The following is a 21,156-nucleotide window of genomic DNA, read 5'->3' as shown; positions in this document are numbered from 1 at the left end:
AAACCCATAACTGAATAGTTCTTTCTAATTTTTTACCTTCCAAATTGGTAATAATTATTTCATCAATTTCAATTATCCATTTTGATGTTCTAGAACATTCATGTCAATTATGATTAGGAGATATGTAAGGTTCCTATGCATTTTCATGTTCATCATGGTCAATCATGCAATTTATATTATGACCTGGTAGCATTTCATCCTCTAAATTTTCAATCCTGGCATTATCATTTTCAATTGGTACATTTTCATTCCCCAACTACACATATTCATTATTTGACCCTATAATTTCACCTTTGACTAATTCATCATCAACTTGACTCACATTTAACATACCTTGTCTTTGCCTTCTGTGATTTACTTTGTCCCTTTCCCTATATGGCACAATGTCTTCATTGGATACCTTGCTTTTGCATTTAGCCTTTCGATGACTGCTACTCCCCATTCAGATGACAATACCATACACTTAATGATATATTATCAAACATTTTTTGATCATTTGAGCCCCAAAATGTGACTTTTCCCAAAACTCGTGAAAGTGGCCCACAAAAAGCAATGTTGTTAGGCCTGCAGTCATAGGGAATACTTTGGAAAAATCATTGCAATATAATTTGGTATCCGATTTGAGATCGGATATCCAATAACAAATTGGATATCCGATTTCAGATCAGATATTTGATATTCATGCCAAGATTTTGGAGGGAAATAAGGATTAAGACTAAGATTATAATGTATAATGAGTTATGTATTATATATTATTATGACCTATTATTATTATTAATATATGTGATTATTATATTATATTATTATTAAAAATAATAATATATGTGATTATTATATTATATTATTATTAAAAATAATAATAAATGTTATTATTATAATATATATATAAATATGAAATTATTATATTATATTATTATTATTTTCACTATTATTATTAAATATAATAACGTAATATATGTTATTATTATTATGACCTATGTTATTATTATGATTATTATCTATAAATATTATATATATAAATATATATATGATTATTATATTATATTATTCTTATTTTATATATATTATTATTAAATATAATAATGTAATATATTATATATAATATTAATATATTATTACTATTGTTATTATTATTATTATTATGACCTATGATCCATTTGGTTGGTTCTAAAATGCATTGAGAGGGGTCATAGGTTAACCTATGACCCCAATTGACATATTTCATGCCAATATATGTCCCTATGGGCCCTAGGGGCCCTAGGGATGCATTTGGTTGGTTGTAGTGCATCAAGAGGGGTCATAGGTTAACCTATGACCCCTCTTGATGCAATTCATGACAACCTATGTTCTTAAGGGCCCTAGAACCCCTAGGGATGCATGTGGTTGGTTCTAGTGTGTCAAGAGGGATCATAAGTCAAACCTATGACCCCTATTGATGCATTTCATGACAACCTATGTCCCTAGGGGCCATAGGACACCTAGGGACACATTTGGTTGGTTTTGATGCATCAACCTATGACCCCTATTGATGCATTTCATGATAGCTTATGTTCCTAGGGGCCCTAGGACCCCTAGGGATGCATTTGGTCAGTTCTAATGCATCAAGATGGATCATAGGTTAACCTATGACCCCTATCAATGCATTTCATGACAATGTATGTCCCTAGGGGCTCTAGAACCCCTAGGGATGCATTTGGTTTGTTCTAATGTGTCAAGAGGGGTCATAGGTTCACCTATAACCTCTCTCAACAAATTTTATGATAACCTATGTCTCTAGGGGTCCTAGGGCCCTTAGGGATGCATTTGGTTGGTTTTAATGCATCAAGAGAAGTCATAAGTTAACTTATCGAGGCATTTCATGGCAATGTATGTCCTTAGGGGCCCTATGACCCCTAGGAAAACATTTGGTTGGTTATAATACATTGAGGGGGGTCATAGGTTAACCTATGACCCCTCTCAATGCATTTCATGACAATGTATGTCCCTAGGGGACTTAGGAACCGTAGGGATTCATTTAGTTGGTTATAATGCATCGATCTCAATGCATTTCATGACAATGTCTATCCCTAGGGGCCCTAGGACCCCTAGGGATGCATGTGGTTGGTTCTAATGCATTGAAAGACTTCCAAGGCTAACCTATGACCCCTCTCGATAAAATTCATGACAACCTATGACACATGTGGTTGGTTCCAATGCGTGGAGAAGGGTCATAGGTTAACCTATGACCCCTATCGATGCATTTAATGACAACCTATGTCCCTAGGGGTACTAGGACCCCTACAGATGTATTTGATTTGTTATAATACATCGAGAGGTGTCATAGGTTAACCTATGACCCTTATCAACACATTTCATGACAACCTATGTCCCTAGGGTCCTAGGGCCCCTAGGGACCCATGTGGTTGGTTCTAATGCATCAAGAGGCATCATAGGTTAACCTATGACCCCTCTTAATGCATTTCATGACAACATTAGTTCTTAGGGGCCCTATTTTCTAATGCATTGAGGTGTATCATAGGTTAACCGATGAACCCTTTTGATGCAATTCATGACAACCTATGTCCCCAGGGGCCCTAGGACCCCTAGGGGCGCATGTGGTTGGTTCGAATGCATCAAGAAGGGTCATAAGTTAACCTATCATCCCTATCGATGCATTTCATGACAACCTATGTCCTTAGGGGCCCTAGGACCCCTAGGAATGCATTTGGTTGGTTATAATGCATCCAGAGGGGTCATAGTTAACCTATGACCCCTATTGATGCATTTCATGACAACCTATGTCCCTAGGGGCCCTATGACACCTAGAGATGCATTTGGTTGGTTCTAATGTGTCAAGAAGGGTGATAGGTTAACCTATGACCCCTATCAATGCACTTCATGAAAATGTATGTCCCTAGGGACCCTAGGACCCCTAGGGATACATTTAGCTAGTTCTAAAGCATTAGGAGAGGTCATAGGTTACACTATGATCCCTCTCGATGCATTTTAGGAAAACCTATGTCCCTAAGGGTCCTAGGGATGCATTTAGTTGGTTGCAATGGATCACGAGGGGTCATAGGTTAACCTATGACCCCTATTGACACATTTTATGATAATGTATGTCCCTAGGTGCCCTAGGACCCCTAGGGATGCCATTCGTTGGTTATAATATCAACACATTTCATGACAACATATTTCCCTAGGGGTCCCAAGATGCTTAGGGATGCATTTGGTCAGTTATAATACATCGAGAGGTGTGAAAGGTTAACCTATGACCCCACTCGATGCATTTCATGACAATGTATGTCCCTAGGGGCCCTAGGACCCCTAGGGACAAATGTGGTTGGTTCTAATGCATCGAGAGGCATCACAAGTTAACTTATGACCCCTCTTGATGGATTTCATGACAACATATGTCCCCAGGGGCACTAGGACCCCTATGTACATATGTGGTTGGTTCTAATGCATCGAGAGGTGTCATTGGTTAACCTATGACCTATCTCAATGTAATTAATGACAACCTATGTTTGTAGGGGCCCTAGGACCCCTAGGGACATATGTGGTTAGCTCCAATGCATCAAGAGGGGTTATAGGTTAACCTATGACCCCTATCAACACATTTCATGACAACCTATGTCCCTGGGGGCCCTGGGATGCCTAGGGATGCATTTGGTTGGCTATAATGCATCAAGAGGGGTCATAGGCTATCAACACATTTCATGATGACTGATGTCTCTAGGGACCCTAGGACCCATAGGGACACATTTGGTTGGTTGCAATGTGTCAAGAGAGGTCATAGGTTAACCTATCACCCCTATCAATGCATTTCATGACAATGTATGTCCCTTAGGGCCTTAGGAACCCTAGGGATGCATTTGGTTGGTTCCAATGCATCAAGAGGGATCATAGGTTAACCTATTACCCCTATCGATGCATTTCATGACAATGTATGTCCATAGGGGCCTTAGATCCCCTACAAACTCATTTGGTTATTTATAATGCATTAAGAGGGGTCATAAGTCTCGACGTATTTCATGAAAATTTATGTCCCTAGGGGCGTTAGGACACCTAGGGACACATTTGGTCTGTTATAATACATTTAGAACCTATGACCAATGCATTCCATGACAACATATGTCCCTAGGGGCCCTAGGACCCCTAGGGATGCATTTGGTTGGTTATAATACATCGAGAGGCATTATAGATTAACCTATGACCCCTCTCAATGCATTTTATGACAACCTATGTCCCTAGGGGCCCTAGGACCCCTAGTGACACATATGGTTGGTTCCAATCGATCAAGAGCAGTAATAGGTTAACCTATGACCCCTATTGATGCATTTCATGACAACCTATTTCCCTAGGGGCCCTAGGACCCCTAGGGACACATGTGGTTAGTTCCAATGCATCAAGAGGGGTCATAGGTTAAGCTATGACCCCCTCTTGATGCATTTCATCACAATGTATGTCCCTACGTGCCCTAGGACTCCTAGGGACACATGTTGTTGGTTTTGGCACTTTGAGAGGGGTCATAGGTTAACCTGTGATCGCTCTTGATGTATTTCATGACAACGTATGTCCCTAGGGGCTCTAGGACCCTTGCGAACACATATGGTTGGTTTCAATGTGTTGAGAGGTTTTATAGGTTAAACTATGACCCCTCTCAATGCATTTCATGACAACCTATGTCCCTAATGGTCCTAGGGCCCCTAGGGATGCATTTATTTGGTTCCAATGCATCTAGAGGGTTCATAGTTTAACTTATGACCCCTGTTGACATATTTCATGACAATGTATGTCCCTAGGGGCCCTAGGACCCTAGGGACACATTTGGTTGGTTATAATGCATCAAGAGGGGTCATAGGTTAACCTATGACCCCTCTCGATGAATTTCATGACAACATATGTCCCTAGGGGCCCTAGGACCCCTAGGGAGCCATTGAAATGCATTGAAAGGGGTCACTAGCAACCCTAGGGACATATGTTATCATGAAATGCATCCTTTTGATTCATTTTATGACAATATTATATTAAATTATAATAATATAATATTGTATATTTTAATGTAATAATAATATATTATTAGATTATATAACAATAATAAACATATATGTTACTAGATTATAGATTTAATAGTAATATTTATCATATATATTACTATATTAGATTTAGTGATAATAATAATAATTATAATCATATATAATAATAATAGTTAATAATAATAATCATAATCATATGTAATAATAATATCAATGTCCACACTTCCCCCAAATGAATTTCCCTCTAAAACCCTCTAAAGTTTCTCTCTTAAATTTCTCTCCAAAATTGCAATTGGAAAATTCCTTTCCTCTCAAATTTCCCTCCCTCCAAAAATTACAATTGGAAAATCTTTCCTCTCAAATTTCCCTCCAAAATTGCTATTGAAAAATCATGTAGTGATTGGATACTCGATTTCATATTGGGTATCAGATTTCAGATTGGATATCTGATTTTATTTTAGGTATCTGATTAGGCTCAATATTTACCAAGCCTATTTGGACAACCTAAAAAATGTTTTTGAGAAGGGTTTCACTAACACTCAGACTTCGGGTAGCCATTTGAAAATGTTATTTTCATTGAAATTGAATGAAACAAAAAGTGTTTTTTATAACACTCTCGAGATTCTATCGATATAATTGCTGTCAAATTCTGAGTTCTATAAGTATTTATTAGTTAATTTTCAATGAAGATGATTATAAAGTGTTGATTGACATTCTAATTGAAAAATAGCTATAAGTTTCAAATGGTATAACATTTTTTAAATTTAAAAGTTGCATCGCATTCTATACTTCGACTAGTATAAGGATTTTTTTTTGGGTAAAGTTTTCTATTAGTTAAGGTGGTTAGACACATGATTTTTTTTTCTTAGTAGAAAATTCATATTTAATTATTTATTTGGAATAAAAATTCCCAACAATATGTATCACATTCAGGCATGCGTCTACTTTTTATATCTATAATTATATTAAAAACATTATCATTTGATTTTGATTTAGGTGGTCAAACATACACCTACTTTTTATTGTTGCCCTAAAATTTTCGTGGTATTGCATTAAAATCCAAACTTTTGACACATCAAATATTTTTTTCTCCAAATAAGGCGTAGTATTTTAGAAACTACATTCAATTTCCTACAAATTATTTCCTTACAACTTTTTGATATAAAGTCTAGAACCACTTTAAAATTATGTGTCAAGTTGATATAACCCTAAATTGTTGGTTTTTCACTGCTAGTTAAGGCCATAGTTTGGTTGGCCATGATCTTACGCATACCCAAAAATTGGGTACTAGTTATGTCATCTATGATCATGGTGGTTGTATTATATGATAGATTTTTCAAGAATAGAAAATTGTTTTAACAATCAAGCCAAGGATAGAGAGTCATCATTATTTGGAGCCAGACTAGGAGAAGACACTCTTAACACCTAGGGATCATTTGGGTGGCCTAAAAACTAACAAGTTATTTTAATTATTAAATATACCAAACTCAAAAACTAGTTGATCAAACAATCCAACATACATCCATTTTGAAATAATTTAAATAAGGGAGGAGCATTGAAAACCTTATCTTATAGAGAATTTGATGAAGTGTTTTCAGAAATCCCCATTCTCTCTCAAGGAATACAAAAGTCATGACATCAATAGGTTTCCTAATTATGAAACTTAAACCCATATATAAAACATGTGTGTTCCCACCTCACATACATAATGAGACACATTTCCTCTAAAATTCACATATCATTTGAGTGTGTCTAATAATTCATCTAAATGTTCACATATCCTTTGAGTGTGTCTAACACCTCCTCAATTGTAGTTGAAATGATGAAGGGTTTTCCCATTATTAATAAAAACAAAGACAATGAGACAGAGAAACAAGAATAATTTGAAAGAAGAAAAAGGTCTTCAAATAATATTTAATAATATGGAATCATAATACTAAAAAATAGAACATGATAAATCACATGATATTTTTACATACACTATTCTATAGAGAAGAGCCACCATATGATACCCAAAAACTATCCTAGAAATCCATTAAAGCCTTTTTCATACAGACAATTTTCCACCAACTAAGAAGGTTTTAAAAAATTTTAGCAATCAAAATTGAGACTAAAAAACCCTAATATATTATTATTCACATTTTATTATATTAGAGTAGGCCCTAAATACTTTTGAAACTAAAAATAAATTTCAAGGTAATTATATTTTATTTTATTTCAAGTAGTACATTATATATGTGTGTGTGTAGATCATTGTTGAACTAGAGCTTTGTTGGATGAATGTCAAAATATATAAAATTATTTAGGCAACATGAATGTATATATTTCCACTAATATTGAAGGAGTTAAATGTGATATAGCATGATTAAGGTAGAAATTCATAGAGAAATGTGTTCTATATGATAACAACATGCCTTTTTTAAAGGAAAAACTCTTATTGTATAAAACAAATATATATTTACAAGTTGAGCATTCTCTATAGTTTATGAACCACTTAATTATTAGAAAATTAAAAGGATACAACTTTGAGTGAGGTCAAAGTTTGTCAATAGTTATATAATTTTATCCATACATACATGTGTGTGTATATGTATATGTATTTATACATACATATATGTATGTATGTATGTATGTATATACATATATATATATATATATACATATATATATATATGTATATATATATGTATATATATATGTATATATATATATATGTATATATATGTATATATGTATATACATATATGTATGTATGTATAATATATATATATATTATACATACATACATATATGTATATACATATATACATATATATATGTATGTATGTATGTATGTATGTATGTATGTATGTATGTACATATACATATACATATGTATATGTATACATATACATAAATATATACATATACATATGTATATATATATGTATACATATACATATATATACATATATATATACATATACATATATATATATATAAATACATATATATATATACATATACATATACATATATATACACATATACATATATACATACATACATACATATACATACATACATACATACATACATACATACATACATATGTAAAAATATATACAAATACACATACATGTTAGAATTCCTATGGAAAATATAGATTATGAGAGAGGGGCAAGGTGAATTAGGATCTCCAAAAACTTTTACCACTTCAAACAATAACCAAACTAAACATAATTCACCATACACCTCACTAACCTTAACCTTGTATGTAATCAATCCTACAATATCATGTAATAACATATCTAACATCTATTAAGATGATCAAAATACAAAAGTGGCTAAATAACACTTGACAAAAAATTTCCTCCAATATAAAGGTAAAAATATGGTGGGGTTGGCACCCATAAAATATTCACCACTTAAGTAATAAGGTACCTATAAGGGATACAATTTGATTATTTCTGATGATTTACCTTATTAGGGGTGTGCTCTGCTAAAAGACTATTAGACCATTAATCCGACCTTATGTTTCATTCATCATGCAATAATGTTGATTGTCTGCCCTACAAAAATCCAATCTTAGAAAAATATACAGAAATGGAATTTGGTTCCATGTTCAAGTCCTAAGAAATCTTATGTAGATCAACGTCAATCTTATCCATCTTCTCCCTAATTTATTTGATGAATATGAGTACATCACATAATTGAGAAAATAATGTGTTTACATTATGCACTAATTTTTCCAAATTAGTAACAAGAGTGGAGAGTTCAACCCATTTGAGTAAAATCTTAGTTGATACTTTCTTTGTTACAATGATCTCAAACTTTCTTTCTAACCCATGCATAAATTTTTCATGTGTGTCTATGTAAGGGTCATTGGGTTTCTAAATAATGTTAACTATCTATTATATAATGAGAACCTTTTCATTGAAGTCATGTACATCAATAGTCTCAAGAAATATATCTTTAATATCATAGAGTACTTGTCTTTGTTGAGGCTTTCTTCTCAGCTCCTCTTTCATTTCCTTTCTACCTAATAAATAAATAAATGTACTCATTTGTTCAACACTTAAATTATATGTTTCCCAATTAGGGATAATAGTATCTTAATCAAGAGTAACTAGCTTATCCTTCATAGCTAGTGGATACTTCTTCATCTTTCTCTCCATTTTTTTCCCCTTAGAATCTCAAATGCTACAACTGAACATATTTTGTTTTAGTCCTTGTGTGTGGAATTATAGATACTACCTAATGGTCTCCTCTTTGGTCTACTCAACCTTTTGAGGCCCTAGATCTATCTTTTTCTCCTTAGTCTTGTTATCCTTAGTACCAACAACTTTAGTATGGGTTCATTTTCCTTTTCCTTATCTCTAAATAATTTTGAGTTCACTAGTGGAACTGTATTAACTAGACCTTTTGTCTTCCTAAATCATAGGTCTTGAGGAAATTGGTCTATCCCTGGTGGTATAGTGATATTATTTTCCATCTTGTCTCTATTCATTATTTTGACCTTCTATATTAACATTATTGTTTCCCTCCTTGTCATCATTCCTTTGTTCTTTCCTTAGGGTTTTATCACCTTCATTAGCCAATAGACTCTATAACTCAGCTTGGCTAATATTTACATTATTGAATTAATTAATTGCCTAAGGTGACTTATGTACTATAATTTTTAAGTGATTGGTGTCATCAAACTCAGTATGCTCTTCATCATCATATCTTACAAACAGCTCAACACCTTTATCAATAGGCTAATCCAATAGTGTTGTATTGGATGCAATAGCCTCATCAATGTTGATTTTATAGCATGATGGCCTTAACCATGAAATTATTGGTATAACTATCTAAATACATATATTGTATTTGTATCCGCTAGAAAAAAAAATTCATCATAATACTTGTCAACTTAGTATTTGGGGATCCATATCTTGTTCTTCATTTTCTGCTTGAACTCCTCAAAATACCCATCTATGATTCCTTCAACATTGTCAACCAATTGATTAATAAACTTATTTATCTATTGTGTGGCATGATTCTTCTTGTTCCAAGTTACATCTCCTATGGTAGGGAAATAATTTTGAACATAAAAGAAAATTTAGATAAGAAGAGAACCAACTTATACATACTATTTTTATTCCTTCATAATGCTCTCTAGGTTCTCATCCAATTGGTTTAGTTATAGGTCATAAATATCATAACAATGATCCTTCTTCATTATCTTCTATGCAACATCCAAACTATGTAAGGAACATTACTAAGATTTAATAATTCTATTCAATGAGTTAAAGAATCCTCTAGACTCCCCCCCTTACTCACTAATACTTTGTCAAGGACATTGTGCTCTTTGGAAAAATGCATTTGTCTAAAGTTGAGAGCTGGAAGTCCCTCCTTTCATATTATGATTCCCTTTTAAGCCAATACTTTAACTTTCAGAAGACTAAAATTTTCTTCCTTAATACCAACATTGAATTTTCCTCTCTATGGGTGGTATTTCTTAGCTATTAAAAGAATTCTTTCAATGTATTCCTATATACTTTATGTTTATGGCCTTAATTCCAAAGAGCATAGTGTCCTTAACAAAAAAAATAACTATGTTTTCAAAACCAAACGAACTATGAAGCTACACTTATTAATACTTGATATGATGTATGGTTTATTTTACTTTGGTTGGGTTTGACTTAGTATGTTGACAGGTTTTGGATGTTTACTAGAGGCCCAGGTGTTATTTATTTATGATATTGTATGAGATGTTTTGGTTATGTGATTTGATATTTGAGATATGGATTAGTTATTTTCTAGTGCTTTCTAATTTCTTCTATAGGACTTATGTGAATAACATAATTTTCTTGATGTAGCCTATGATTTTTTTATCAATTATCTTTTGGTGGTGTCTTGTTGCTTGTATATGACTGAGGTGAATATTGTGATTTTATGAGTTGTAATTTTATGAACTTAGGGTAGGTTATCTCTATGTATGTTGGGAACTGGCTTGCAATGGAGGTCAGAGCCCTAAAGAGGTTACTTGGGTAATGCATAGTAAGTTGTATTAATAAGTGACAATATTTCATTAAATGGGTTTAAAATGAATTAATAAGAGTAATTATTTTACCTTGCCCATGCCTTGAGTACTAGTTTATGATAGGATGGGAGTAGAGAGGATGCTTCGTTGTGAAATTGCCTCATTAGTATGCCTTATGTGTATGAAAAGATATTGATTCCACATAGAGTCACTAGAGGGCCCGAGTCCAAAGAGGCTACCAGGATAACCTTAGAGATGGCTCATGTGATGACACTTTCCCACATGCATAGTAGATTTACTATGTGTCTTTGTTGCCTCTAGGTTGAGATGTTACTTGTCTATTGCTACCTTTGAGATAGATTTCTATCAGGATTCCTTGGCCTAGATCATGGTTATGATTGTTCAATTTTTTATCCATTTGTGATGTGTGATTATCTACTTAGCATAATGTGAGTCATCCATTTAGATTCCACAAGGTCGGATGGTAGTGTTTCTTATACCATTGAGATCTGACAGTTGGGTGTCATTTCTAGATGTACTCAGTGTGCAATTGTTCCTTTCATTCTGATGTTTTGTTTATGTTCAGTGGTTATTTTATGATGTATTTTACATGATTATCTAGAGATCTTATGAGATGTTGTATTTATTCATGATGTATATTCTTTGAGATTTTCATACCCCATGACTTGTATAATGGATTATTATGCGTTTTGGTTATGCAATGTGGCATCTTATGTAATTGTATATTATTTCTTTGGATTTGTAGTTATAATTATTCTATGATGTGTATTTTGTTATGTATTAGATTTACTATTAATAAAACTTATATGTGTGATTCAACATCATAGAAACCTTAAGAGATGTAATCTATTTATGGATTGTTTGTATGTATGTGATTTATTTCTTCCACTATGGTGTTTTTTTTTTTTTTTTTTCCGATTGGTAAACGACCAAAGCCTAGATTAATTATTATTATTTTTTGGAATTAACTATCATTATATGTTAAGCAAAGGTAGATTCGAACCCAAGACCTCCCACATGAGAGGCTCACAAGTTATTGTTGGGTTGTAGGATTTTGCCTATTTCTTCCACTATGTTATCTCTTATTGTTTTAGTCTTTAAAAAAAAATGTTTGGCAACCTTAGTGACATTTTAGGTTTTTGTTTTTGGGTCCCTTGATGGGGCATTACAATTTTTATGAAGATGTATTTGATAAATCCACTACATTGATGCATAGGAGATGCTAACTATTTAAAACCAATTTATGATATTGATGTCAAACAAAAAATACTTTCAAATTCATGTACACAAGAGCAAGTGAACTTATTGCAATGGACTATCAATGTCATAATGCTAGCTAGCTATTTTATTAAAAAAAGACAAGGAAAAATCATGGATCGACAACACAAGAATATTTTAATAAAAATGACTTAAAGAGAAACTATTATGTACTATTTACATTACTTATGATGTTTAAAACCATTAAGTTTATATGGTATGCACTTTTTCAAATTTTTAAAACACGGGAGATGTAAGTCGACAATAAATGCAATATTTTAATGCAATGATTGTAGATATTGAAGCTTTTGATACATTGGAACTATGTGGATGCATGTAAAAAACACCATCCAAGAAGATGATGAAACATTAGTTCATGAAAAGCATAAGATGATGATAAAAAAATTCAATTTATATAGGATTTCATAGCTTAAATAGATAACATTCATAAGATTTTTTTGTTGTTAGCACTTACATGTTGAGTAGAGAATAGTATAAGATTTTTCATGTGATAGTTGATTGCTCTACAATGAAATCTAAAAGTTTAGTTTCTCAATGGGATAAATTTCTACATCTGTATGAGATTTTTTTTCTATATTTAAACAAAGAAAGATACATAGTTAAATAAATAGAATAAGGAAAATCCCAATATTGCCAACATTTATTATACTCTTTTAAGACACATTTTGACTTCTAAGCTTAAAAAGAAGTATGAAATTATTGCGAAAGATAATACATAAATTATCTGATCATTTTTTCAGTTTTATATAAATTGGTTGTAGCTAAAGAGAACTCAAATATTGTGTTTTTGCATATAGAATATTTTAAATTTTTAATGAATATTTTAGCCATGTCTCTTCTCATAGACCTCATGCCCATCCTTCCAATCAATATGAATAATCAATAGTATGTATGTAATATTTTTCATTTGAAAATTAGTGATGGTCATCAATATAATTTTTAATAGGATATCAAATATCAAGTACTAATGCCTCAATAGACTTATGCGCTACTGATATTTTATCCCTAAATAGCTTTATGCCTCACTAGACTTATTATAATATTTATTATTAGATTTTTGTTTCCATTGACTCCTAAAAATACATGCTATATTCTATTTAATATTTTACATATATTTACATTAAGAAAATACATAATATCTAATCATAATTACCTATCTAACAAACAAGACTCTTTAGATTGGTCACCCAATAGTGTCCCCCATGTTTTGGCCAACATTGACACTGAGATTACTTTCAAACACTTATTGCCAAAAAAAATTATTAGGAACTTGATGATTATGTATACCAATGTATTTAACAATTTTCTTTCTAGTTTTATTTAGGAGTTATTGTTAGTTGGCTAATTATTTATTTTTAAAATGATAATTATGTTTTCTTTCGAGGTTAGTGTTTTCAATTAGGATCATTCATATAGAAATATATGCCATTGGAGGGAGTGTGAAGCCTATGATCAGAGGTTAAAGAAATCACTTTGTGGCCCCCAATGACAAGTAAAAGAAGCAAGTAACATGGCACAAGAGTTCTGATGGGAAGAGTCAGTTGTTGAAGTCTTTAAATGACACACTTTTAATGGAGTGTACTTTGATTCATTTAGGAAAGGAAAATCACTTCCCATCTATCAGAAAAGCCAGCAATTTAAAGTTTTTGATGGAACATCAATTCCCATTTTGACCTAGAGTGTAGGAGTTGTAGTCTACATGGCCTCTGGCCCTTTCCTATAATTTACTTTTTAGATCTCACTTCTATTCTTGTACATATTTTTTGATGATTATTTAATTCAATTCTTCCATTATTCAAAAACAAAATTCACTCATTCTCACCCTATATTTTAATATTAAAATTCATTCTTTACTACTTTATGTGTTAGCTTGTTTGGATTCTCAAACTCTCCCGACTTTCAAATTATCATACACACAATATGTTGTAATTAATGAATCCCATACCTAATGTGTGTGATTATTTTCAATTAATGAAATTTCCAGTTTAAAATAAGACATTAGATGGTATAATGTTCTTGTTTTCCCTTTAACCAAAACACCATAATCTTAAGAAAGACTTCTTGTTTGTGGTTCTCTAAATCATTAAGGACAAAGTATAGTGGCTTAAACAAGACTTCTCAGTCTCTAAATCATTTAGATGTGGTGGTGTTGGTTCAACCAAACCAAGGATACAAACGTTGGAGTTATTTCTCAAATAATAAAAATAACGAAGGAATCCAATCGACACTATCTATTTCTAATGACATGATTTATAACAAAATACAAGTTCTATCCTTGTACAAAAAGAGTTTGAGATGAGTTGGGGAGAATAATATTTTAAAATCAATTAATTTAATTTTGTTTTACTATATGATATAAAGATAAAGATGTGATTTAAAGAAAATATTCTGATAAAGGTATTCTAGGTTTTCTATTGTCTATAGAATTCTTATTTATGACTAATTAAATTATAATTTTAAGTTCAAAAAAAGGTTATTCAAAAGATTTTTTAATTTTTATACACATAATAATTATATTATGTTAAGTTATATTGTTTCTAAAGTTGAACATAAACATTACTTTTTATTAATTTAAATTACAAAATTAAATGGTTATTGATCATTCAATTAAATATGAGACACAATAATATATATACATATATATGTATATCTACATGTACATGTACACATATATGTACGTACATATATGTGCACACACACACACACACATACTTCTATGGGTGTCTCACTTCTTCCATGAAGAAATGAAGCTGTATCATCTCCTTGGCTGCCAAAGTAGAAGCAACATACTTTGCCTCTGTTGTGGATAAAACATTAACCTTCCGCAAATGAAAAATCTAACTCATTGTTGTCGAACCAACAATAAATACATAACCTGAAGAATTGAATTATTTGTTTTAATATTTTCTCTCTGATATAGATTTTTAAAAGGAAAAAGTATTTTATTACAATTATTAATCATATGATCATGTAACCATCAATCTTTGTAGTTTTATTTAATCTTACATCCTTGAATTGTCAAAGTAAAATTGGTCTTGCACAAAACAAAACTTAATTTTTATATGAAACAATGGAAAGTTGAAATCTAGAGAAATTGATTATAGATTATAGTAAGATAGGCAGCTCGTAATGAAATAATCAACCCATATCAAAGGCAAAGGTGCGCATGGTCTAGATTTGAGTTCGAACAAGGTTTAGCGTTTATCCAATGTGATTACCTTATTCATTTGTTTCAATGCATATATGTATGAGCGTCTGCCTCATTAATTCTGTCGTTTGCTTGCTTGATCGTTCCTTCAACCCATAATTATAAATCGCTCGTATTGGTTCCATCCATCCCCTCTCCCTCAATTTCGTCAGAAATTTATGTTGGGCGTTCCAAAAGACCAATCTACAATTTCTGACGGTATAAGAATAAGTCTACGAGAGACGAATGAGCCGCCCGTGCGACGTCATAGAATAGAGTAATTGCTCAGACATTTTTATATGAGCAGATGTTAGAATTGCGCATGAGTACTAAGTGCGAATACAAACATAAAGTATGCACTACGCCATCGACTGGTGTTAATCTGCGGATTGTGTAGGAGAACGAGTGAGTTGATAAGGGAGAGCTCATGGTGTTCTTTTGAAGGGACAAATATGATGATGCCGCCTGTCAAATGTCCGCGTCTTGGGTGCGGCGCGGGTATAATTAATTCCTCACATGGTGGCGGCTCACTGCTATCTGTGCAGGCCCCTTTCTCTGTATATATACACCTGCTCGCGCAAACATCCAACGTCAGTGCCGAAGCAGCTCATTAACTATTTTCTTCATCTTTTGAAATATAGAATCAGTTTTCATAAGGCCTCACATTTATTCATTCCAGCACACACTCTCAAACATCTTCATGATGGACCAGAGATTTTGTATGGCTGCCTCCATGATACTGGTGATCGTTCAGGCCGCTACCTTGTCTGCATCCGTGCCCTCATACAATGTGGTAGACAATTGCTGGAGAAGAGATTCAAATTGGGCAAAAGACAGAATGAAACTCGCAGATTGTGGCGTGGGCTTTGGAAGTGCAGCCAAGGGAGGCAAAGAAGGAGAGATGTACACAGTCACCATTCCAGATGACAACGCTGCGAATCCCCAACCCGGGACTCTGAGATACGGAGTTACGCGCGACGGTCCTCTGTGGATAGTCTTCGGCAGTGATATGAAGATAAAGCTGGAGATGCCCCTGTTCGTGGCCAGCCACAAGACTATCGACGCAAGGGGCTCGGACGTTCATATCAGCAATGGGCCTTGCATACGCCTCCTCAACGTCAGCAACATTATCATCCACGGTCTGAACATCCACGACTGCAAGCCAAGTGTTGCTGGAGTTGTTTTCCTCTCACAGTCCTTGACCCACGAGACCATAGATACCCAAGATGGAGATGCAATCTCAGTCGTTTCTTCAAGAGACATTTGGATCGACCATAACAACCTATCCAGTCGCGCAGATGGGCTTGTAGATGTAACGCTCGCTTCCACCGCTGTTACCGTTTCTAACAACCGCTTCTCTCACCACGATAAGGTAAGATACAAGATTATATGTATATGTACAGGTGATGCACTAATTCACAGGGACGAATAACTAATCTTCTATGTACTGCACAGGTGATGCTTCTGGGACATAGCGACGATTATACAGCTGATACAAACATGAGAGTCACTGTTGCCTTCAACCACTTTGGACCTGGCTTATTGGAGCGCATGCCCAGGTAATCGAATTTCTTTCAACTCCTCGTGTTTAACCAGCAAACTCCGATCTCCAACAGTCAAGTGCCCAACTCATGAGACTGCTTATAACTGATATGATTTGGTTTGTTTCTATGCTCAGGTGCCGACATGGGTATGCGCATGTTGCGAACAACAACTATGAGGCGTGGGGTATATACGCCATTGGAGGGAGTGCGCAGCCTGTCATCAGAAGCGAAGGCAATCGCTTTGTGGCCCCCAACAAGGAGTACAAGAAGCAGGTGACATGGCGCGAGAGCTCCGATGCGAAGAGTTGGCTGTGGAAGTCTGTGAAGGACACATTTTTGAATGGAGCATACTTCGTTCCATCTGGGAAAGGAAAAGCGCTTCCCCTTTACCAGACAGGCCAGCAATTCAAAGTTGCCGATGGAAGATCAGTGCCCATTTTGACCCAGAGTGCAGGAGTTCTATCTTGCACCGCCTCCGGCCCTTGCCTCTAATTTCTCGCCTCTGTTTTTGTACAGGTTCTTTTGTCATTCTTTCATTCAATTCTTCCAGGCTTCGAAAATGAGATTCACTCATTCATTCTCACCCTGTATTCTCAAGATTAAAATACATTCTTTGTTCATTCTTTACTGCTTTGAGCATGATACTTTAATATGTGATTGCTTGTTTGGCCTCTCAAACTCTCTGGTTTTCAAACTCTCCTGCACACAGTGCTGTCCTTGTGCGAGCAAGTCTTTTTCAATCATGAAATTTTCAGCTTAAAATAAAAAATTTGATGGTATAGTGTTCCCTTATGGTTCCCTAAAACCAGGAAGGAAAAAATACAGCAGCTTAAGCAAGATTCATGGCTCTCTAAGCCATTTAGATATGGTGGGACAGTGCAACTGGATCAAGGAATGCAATTAACACTATTTATTTCTAATCTAGCCATTTATCTCTAATGTGGTTGGGACGGTACTACTTGACAAAGGAATGCTTCAGATTTGTTCATCAAACAATAAAAATAATGACAGAGAAAAAATATGTTTCAAAAATATTTAATTTATATTTGTTGTAAAGTTTGATATAAAGATGATGATGTAACTTCAAAAATCATGAGACAAGGGTAATTTCGGTTACCTCCTGTCTATTAAATCCTTATTTACCAACAATTAAATTATGATTTTAACTTTAAGATATTCAAAACATTCATTTTTATTATTATGTATATTAGGTACTACAAATTTATATTATATTAAGTTACATTGTTTCTAAACTGGAATATATAATTCATTTTCTATTGATTTAAACTAAAACAATAAACAAGTGTTGATCATTTGATTAAATGTGAGAAAAAATATTGAAATGTTATTCTGTTGTGACATATATTTACAGAAGTTATCCACATAAACAAATTTCGCTTTGTGGTATGTGCAATATGTCAATATATTGATATGGGCATGTTATAGCTTTATGTCCATTGACATATTTGAAGAGTTATGTTGTAGATTTAGACAAAACTCACAATATTTGTATATATTTAATCCTTGATCTTATATATTGACTACATAAAGGATTAAGGACAATAGTACCCATGGTAAGTTAAGTGTATTGAAATAAATTAGAATAAAAAATAGTTTCATATAATGCAGTAGTGATGACACTAATAGGAATGTTTTGCCAACTAAATAGGGTTTGTTAGACTAGATTTAGCCAACATAAACTATGTCTATCTTTTTTGATTTATTTTTTGACATTAAATAAAATTGAAGTCTATCAATATTTTATGTTGTAGCTATATCATATTATTGGAGAATAACATTAGCTTAAGCTTATCTATAAGTTAGTAGTTGATTTATCATCCACAATGATGTCACTAAAAGGAAGTGAATATATGCACAAACAATCCCTCATTAGGGTTTAAGTTACAATTAAAAAAAAATCTATACCCTATAAGAAATGGGTTTTGAACACTGTACTAATTGAAAAATGAAATCACTAAACCCTTAATAAACATCTGTCAAAGATGTAACCATTAAATAATAGCTAGATGGAGGACATCCTTCAAGGGATTGTGACTATTGGTAATGAGATGGAAAATGTAATTAAAGAGCTAACTTAATTGATGGATTTGGTTGCTAGATTGGTTATTGGTCTTGGTCATTTGTGTGCATGTTTCCTTTTCCTAGCTTTTGTTATATCTTAACAACTATTTTTATGTTTCAAGTCCTTGTAAAACCTGGTTTTGATATTTTCCTAGTTATCTTATAGGTTCTAGGTCCTTGTAAAACATGGTCTTTAGTAGTAGTTTTAACTTTATAGGTTCCAAGTCCTTGTAAAACCTCTGAGACATTTAACATTATATATTTTTTGATGTTGTAAAGGTTTTTGGGTCTCCTCAAAACCTTCTTTTACCGTAATCTAAAACAATGCAAAAAGCCAAAATGTGTTTCAATTGTTAATAAAAATATTAGAGATAGAAAATATCTGATTGAGCCTATGAATATCTATAAATTTTCAATTATTCTTTCAATGGTAAGGCCATGGTGAAGGTTCCCACTTTTTGGTCAAGTTCAACACTAAAGTAGGTATTTTTAACAAAAACTTGATTTTCAAATCCATATTACTACAAAACCGTAAATAATTTGATGATGATATAAACTAGTGGTTTTCAGTATTTTCTATCTAGTTTCTAATAGTATTTTATATTTTTTTAAATCATTTTATTTGAAGTCCATTTCTTTATCTCCTCTAAGAAGTATTCTATATGAAAATAGATATTTTCAAAAAGTGATGGGTGTTTTGATCAACATAACTTTTTCTTTCTTAATAGCATAATTACAAAATTCACTTAAATTTAGAATAGTAACATCAATAACTAGCAATTTTTGTTGGTTTTGTTCAATTTTGTCAAAAATTATAAATGTTATTTAGTGACAAAGTGACGCTAATGATAATTGAAACATAGGTTTATTTTTATTAATATAACATGATTTGTATATTTCAAAAGGCAAATTTTCTTGACTTGCTAGAAAGCTAATACACATAGCTTTGATGATCCTGTTTCTTAAAAAAATTATTCTTTAGGAAATTTATTAAACAATAAAAATAATTACAGAGAAAAAATATGTCTCAAAAATATTTAATTTAATTTTTTTTGTATTGTTTGATATAAAGATGAAGATGTCACTTGAATAGTCATGATATAAAGGTACTTTAGGTTACCTCTTGTCTATTGAATCCTTATTTTCTAGCAATTAAATTATGATTTGAACCTTAGCATATTCAAAACATTTTTGTTATTATGTATATTAGGTACTAAAAATTTATATTATATTCAATTACATTGTTTCTAAGCTCAAATATACAATTCACTTTCTAGTGATTTGAACTAAAACAATAAACAAGTATTTTCCATTAAATGTGGGACAAAATATTGAAATCTAATTTTGGTTGTAACATATATTTATGGAGGTTATCCACATAAACAAATTTCACTTTGTGGTATGTGCAATATGTTAATATATTGATATAGACATGTTATAGATTTTATGTCCATTAATATATTTGAAGAGTTATGTTGTAGATTTAGGAAAAACAAATAATATTTTTATTTATTTAATCCTCGATCTTATATATTGATTACTACAGGATTGAGGACAATAGTACCCATGGTTAGTGAAGTGTATTGAAATAAATGAGAATGAAAAGGTTTCATATAATATAATAGTGAGGATAGTAATTGGATTCTTTTGCCAACTAAATAGGGTTTGTTAGATTAGATTTAGCCAACATACACTATGCTTATCTATTTTGGTTTATTTTTTAAAATTAATGAAATTAAAGTCTATCAATATTTCATGTTGTAGCTATATCATGTTATTGGAGAATAACATTAGCTTTAGTTTACCTATAAGTTAGTAGTTGATTTATCATACACAATGATGTCATTAAAAGGAAGTGAATATATGCAAAAACAATCCCTCATTAAGGTTTAATTTATAATTTTTGAAAAAACCTATACCCAATAAGAAATGGATTTTGAACAATGCACTAATTTAAAAATGAAATCATTAAACCCTTAATAAATATTTGTCAGAAATGTAACCATTAAATAATAGCTA

The 21,156-nt window shown here is 32.5% G+C and overlaps 1 protein-coding gene across 1 annotated transcript in view; it reads left to right on the top strand.

Moving 5' to 3' along the window:
* Window positions 1–17,547, top strand: part of LOC149559106 (pectate lyase 1-like) — a 34,268-nt gene extending 16,721 nt beyond the window's left edge. Inside the window, exons 2-5 of the mRNA XM_089831246.1 lie at window positions 8,985–9,023; window positions 16,292–16,883; window positions 16,967–17,070; window positions 17,190–17,547. Of these exons, the coding sequence (XP_089687372.1) occupies window positions 8,985–9,023; window positions 16,292–16,883; window positions 16,967–17,070; window positions 17,190–17,547 (1,093 nt within the window). The remainder of the gene's footprint in view (window positions 1–8,984; window positions 9,024–16,291; window positions 16,884–16,966; window positions 17,071–17,189) is intronic.
* Window positions 17,548–21,156: the final 3,609 nt, after the last annotated feature.

The sequence above is a fragment of the Cupressus sempervirens genome, chromosome 5, assembly GCF_028749045.1.
Source record: "Cupressus sempervirens isolate cs-2001-9-10 chromosome 5, ASM2874904v1, whole genome shotgun sequence".
Taxonomy (NCBI): Eukaryota; Viridiplantae; Streptophyta; class Pinopsida; order Cupressales; family Cupressaceae; genus Cupressus; species Cupressus sempervirens.
Note: the sequence above shows the minus strand (reverse complement) of the source record. Positions and strands in the feature narration are given on the sequence as shown.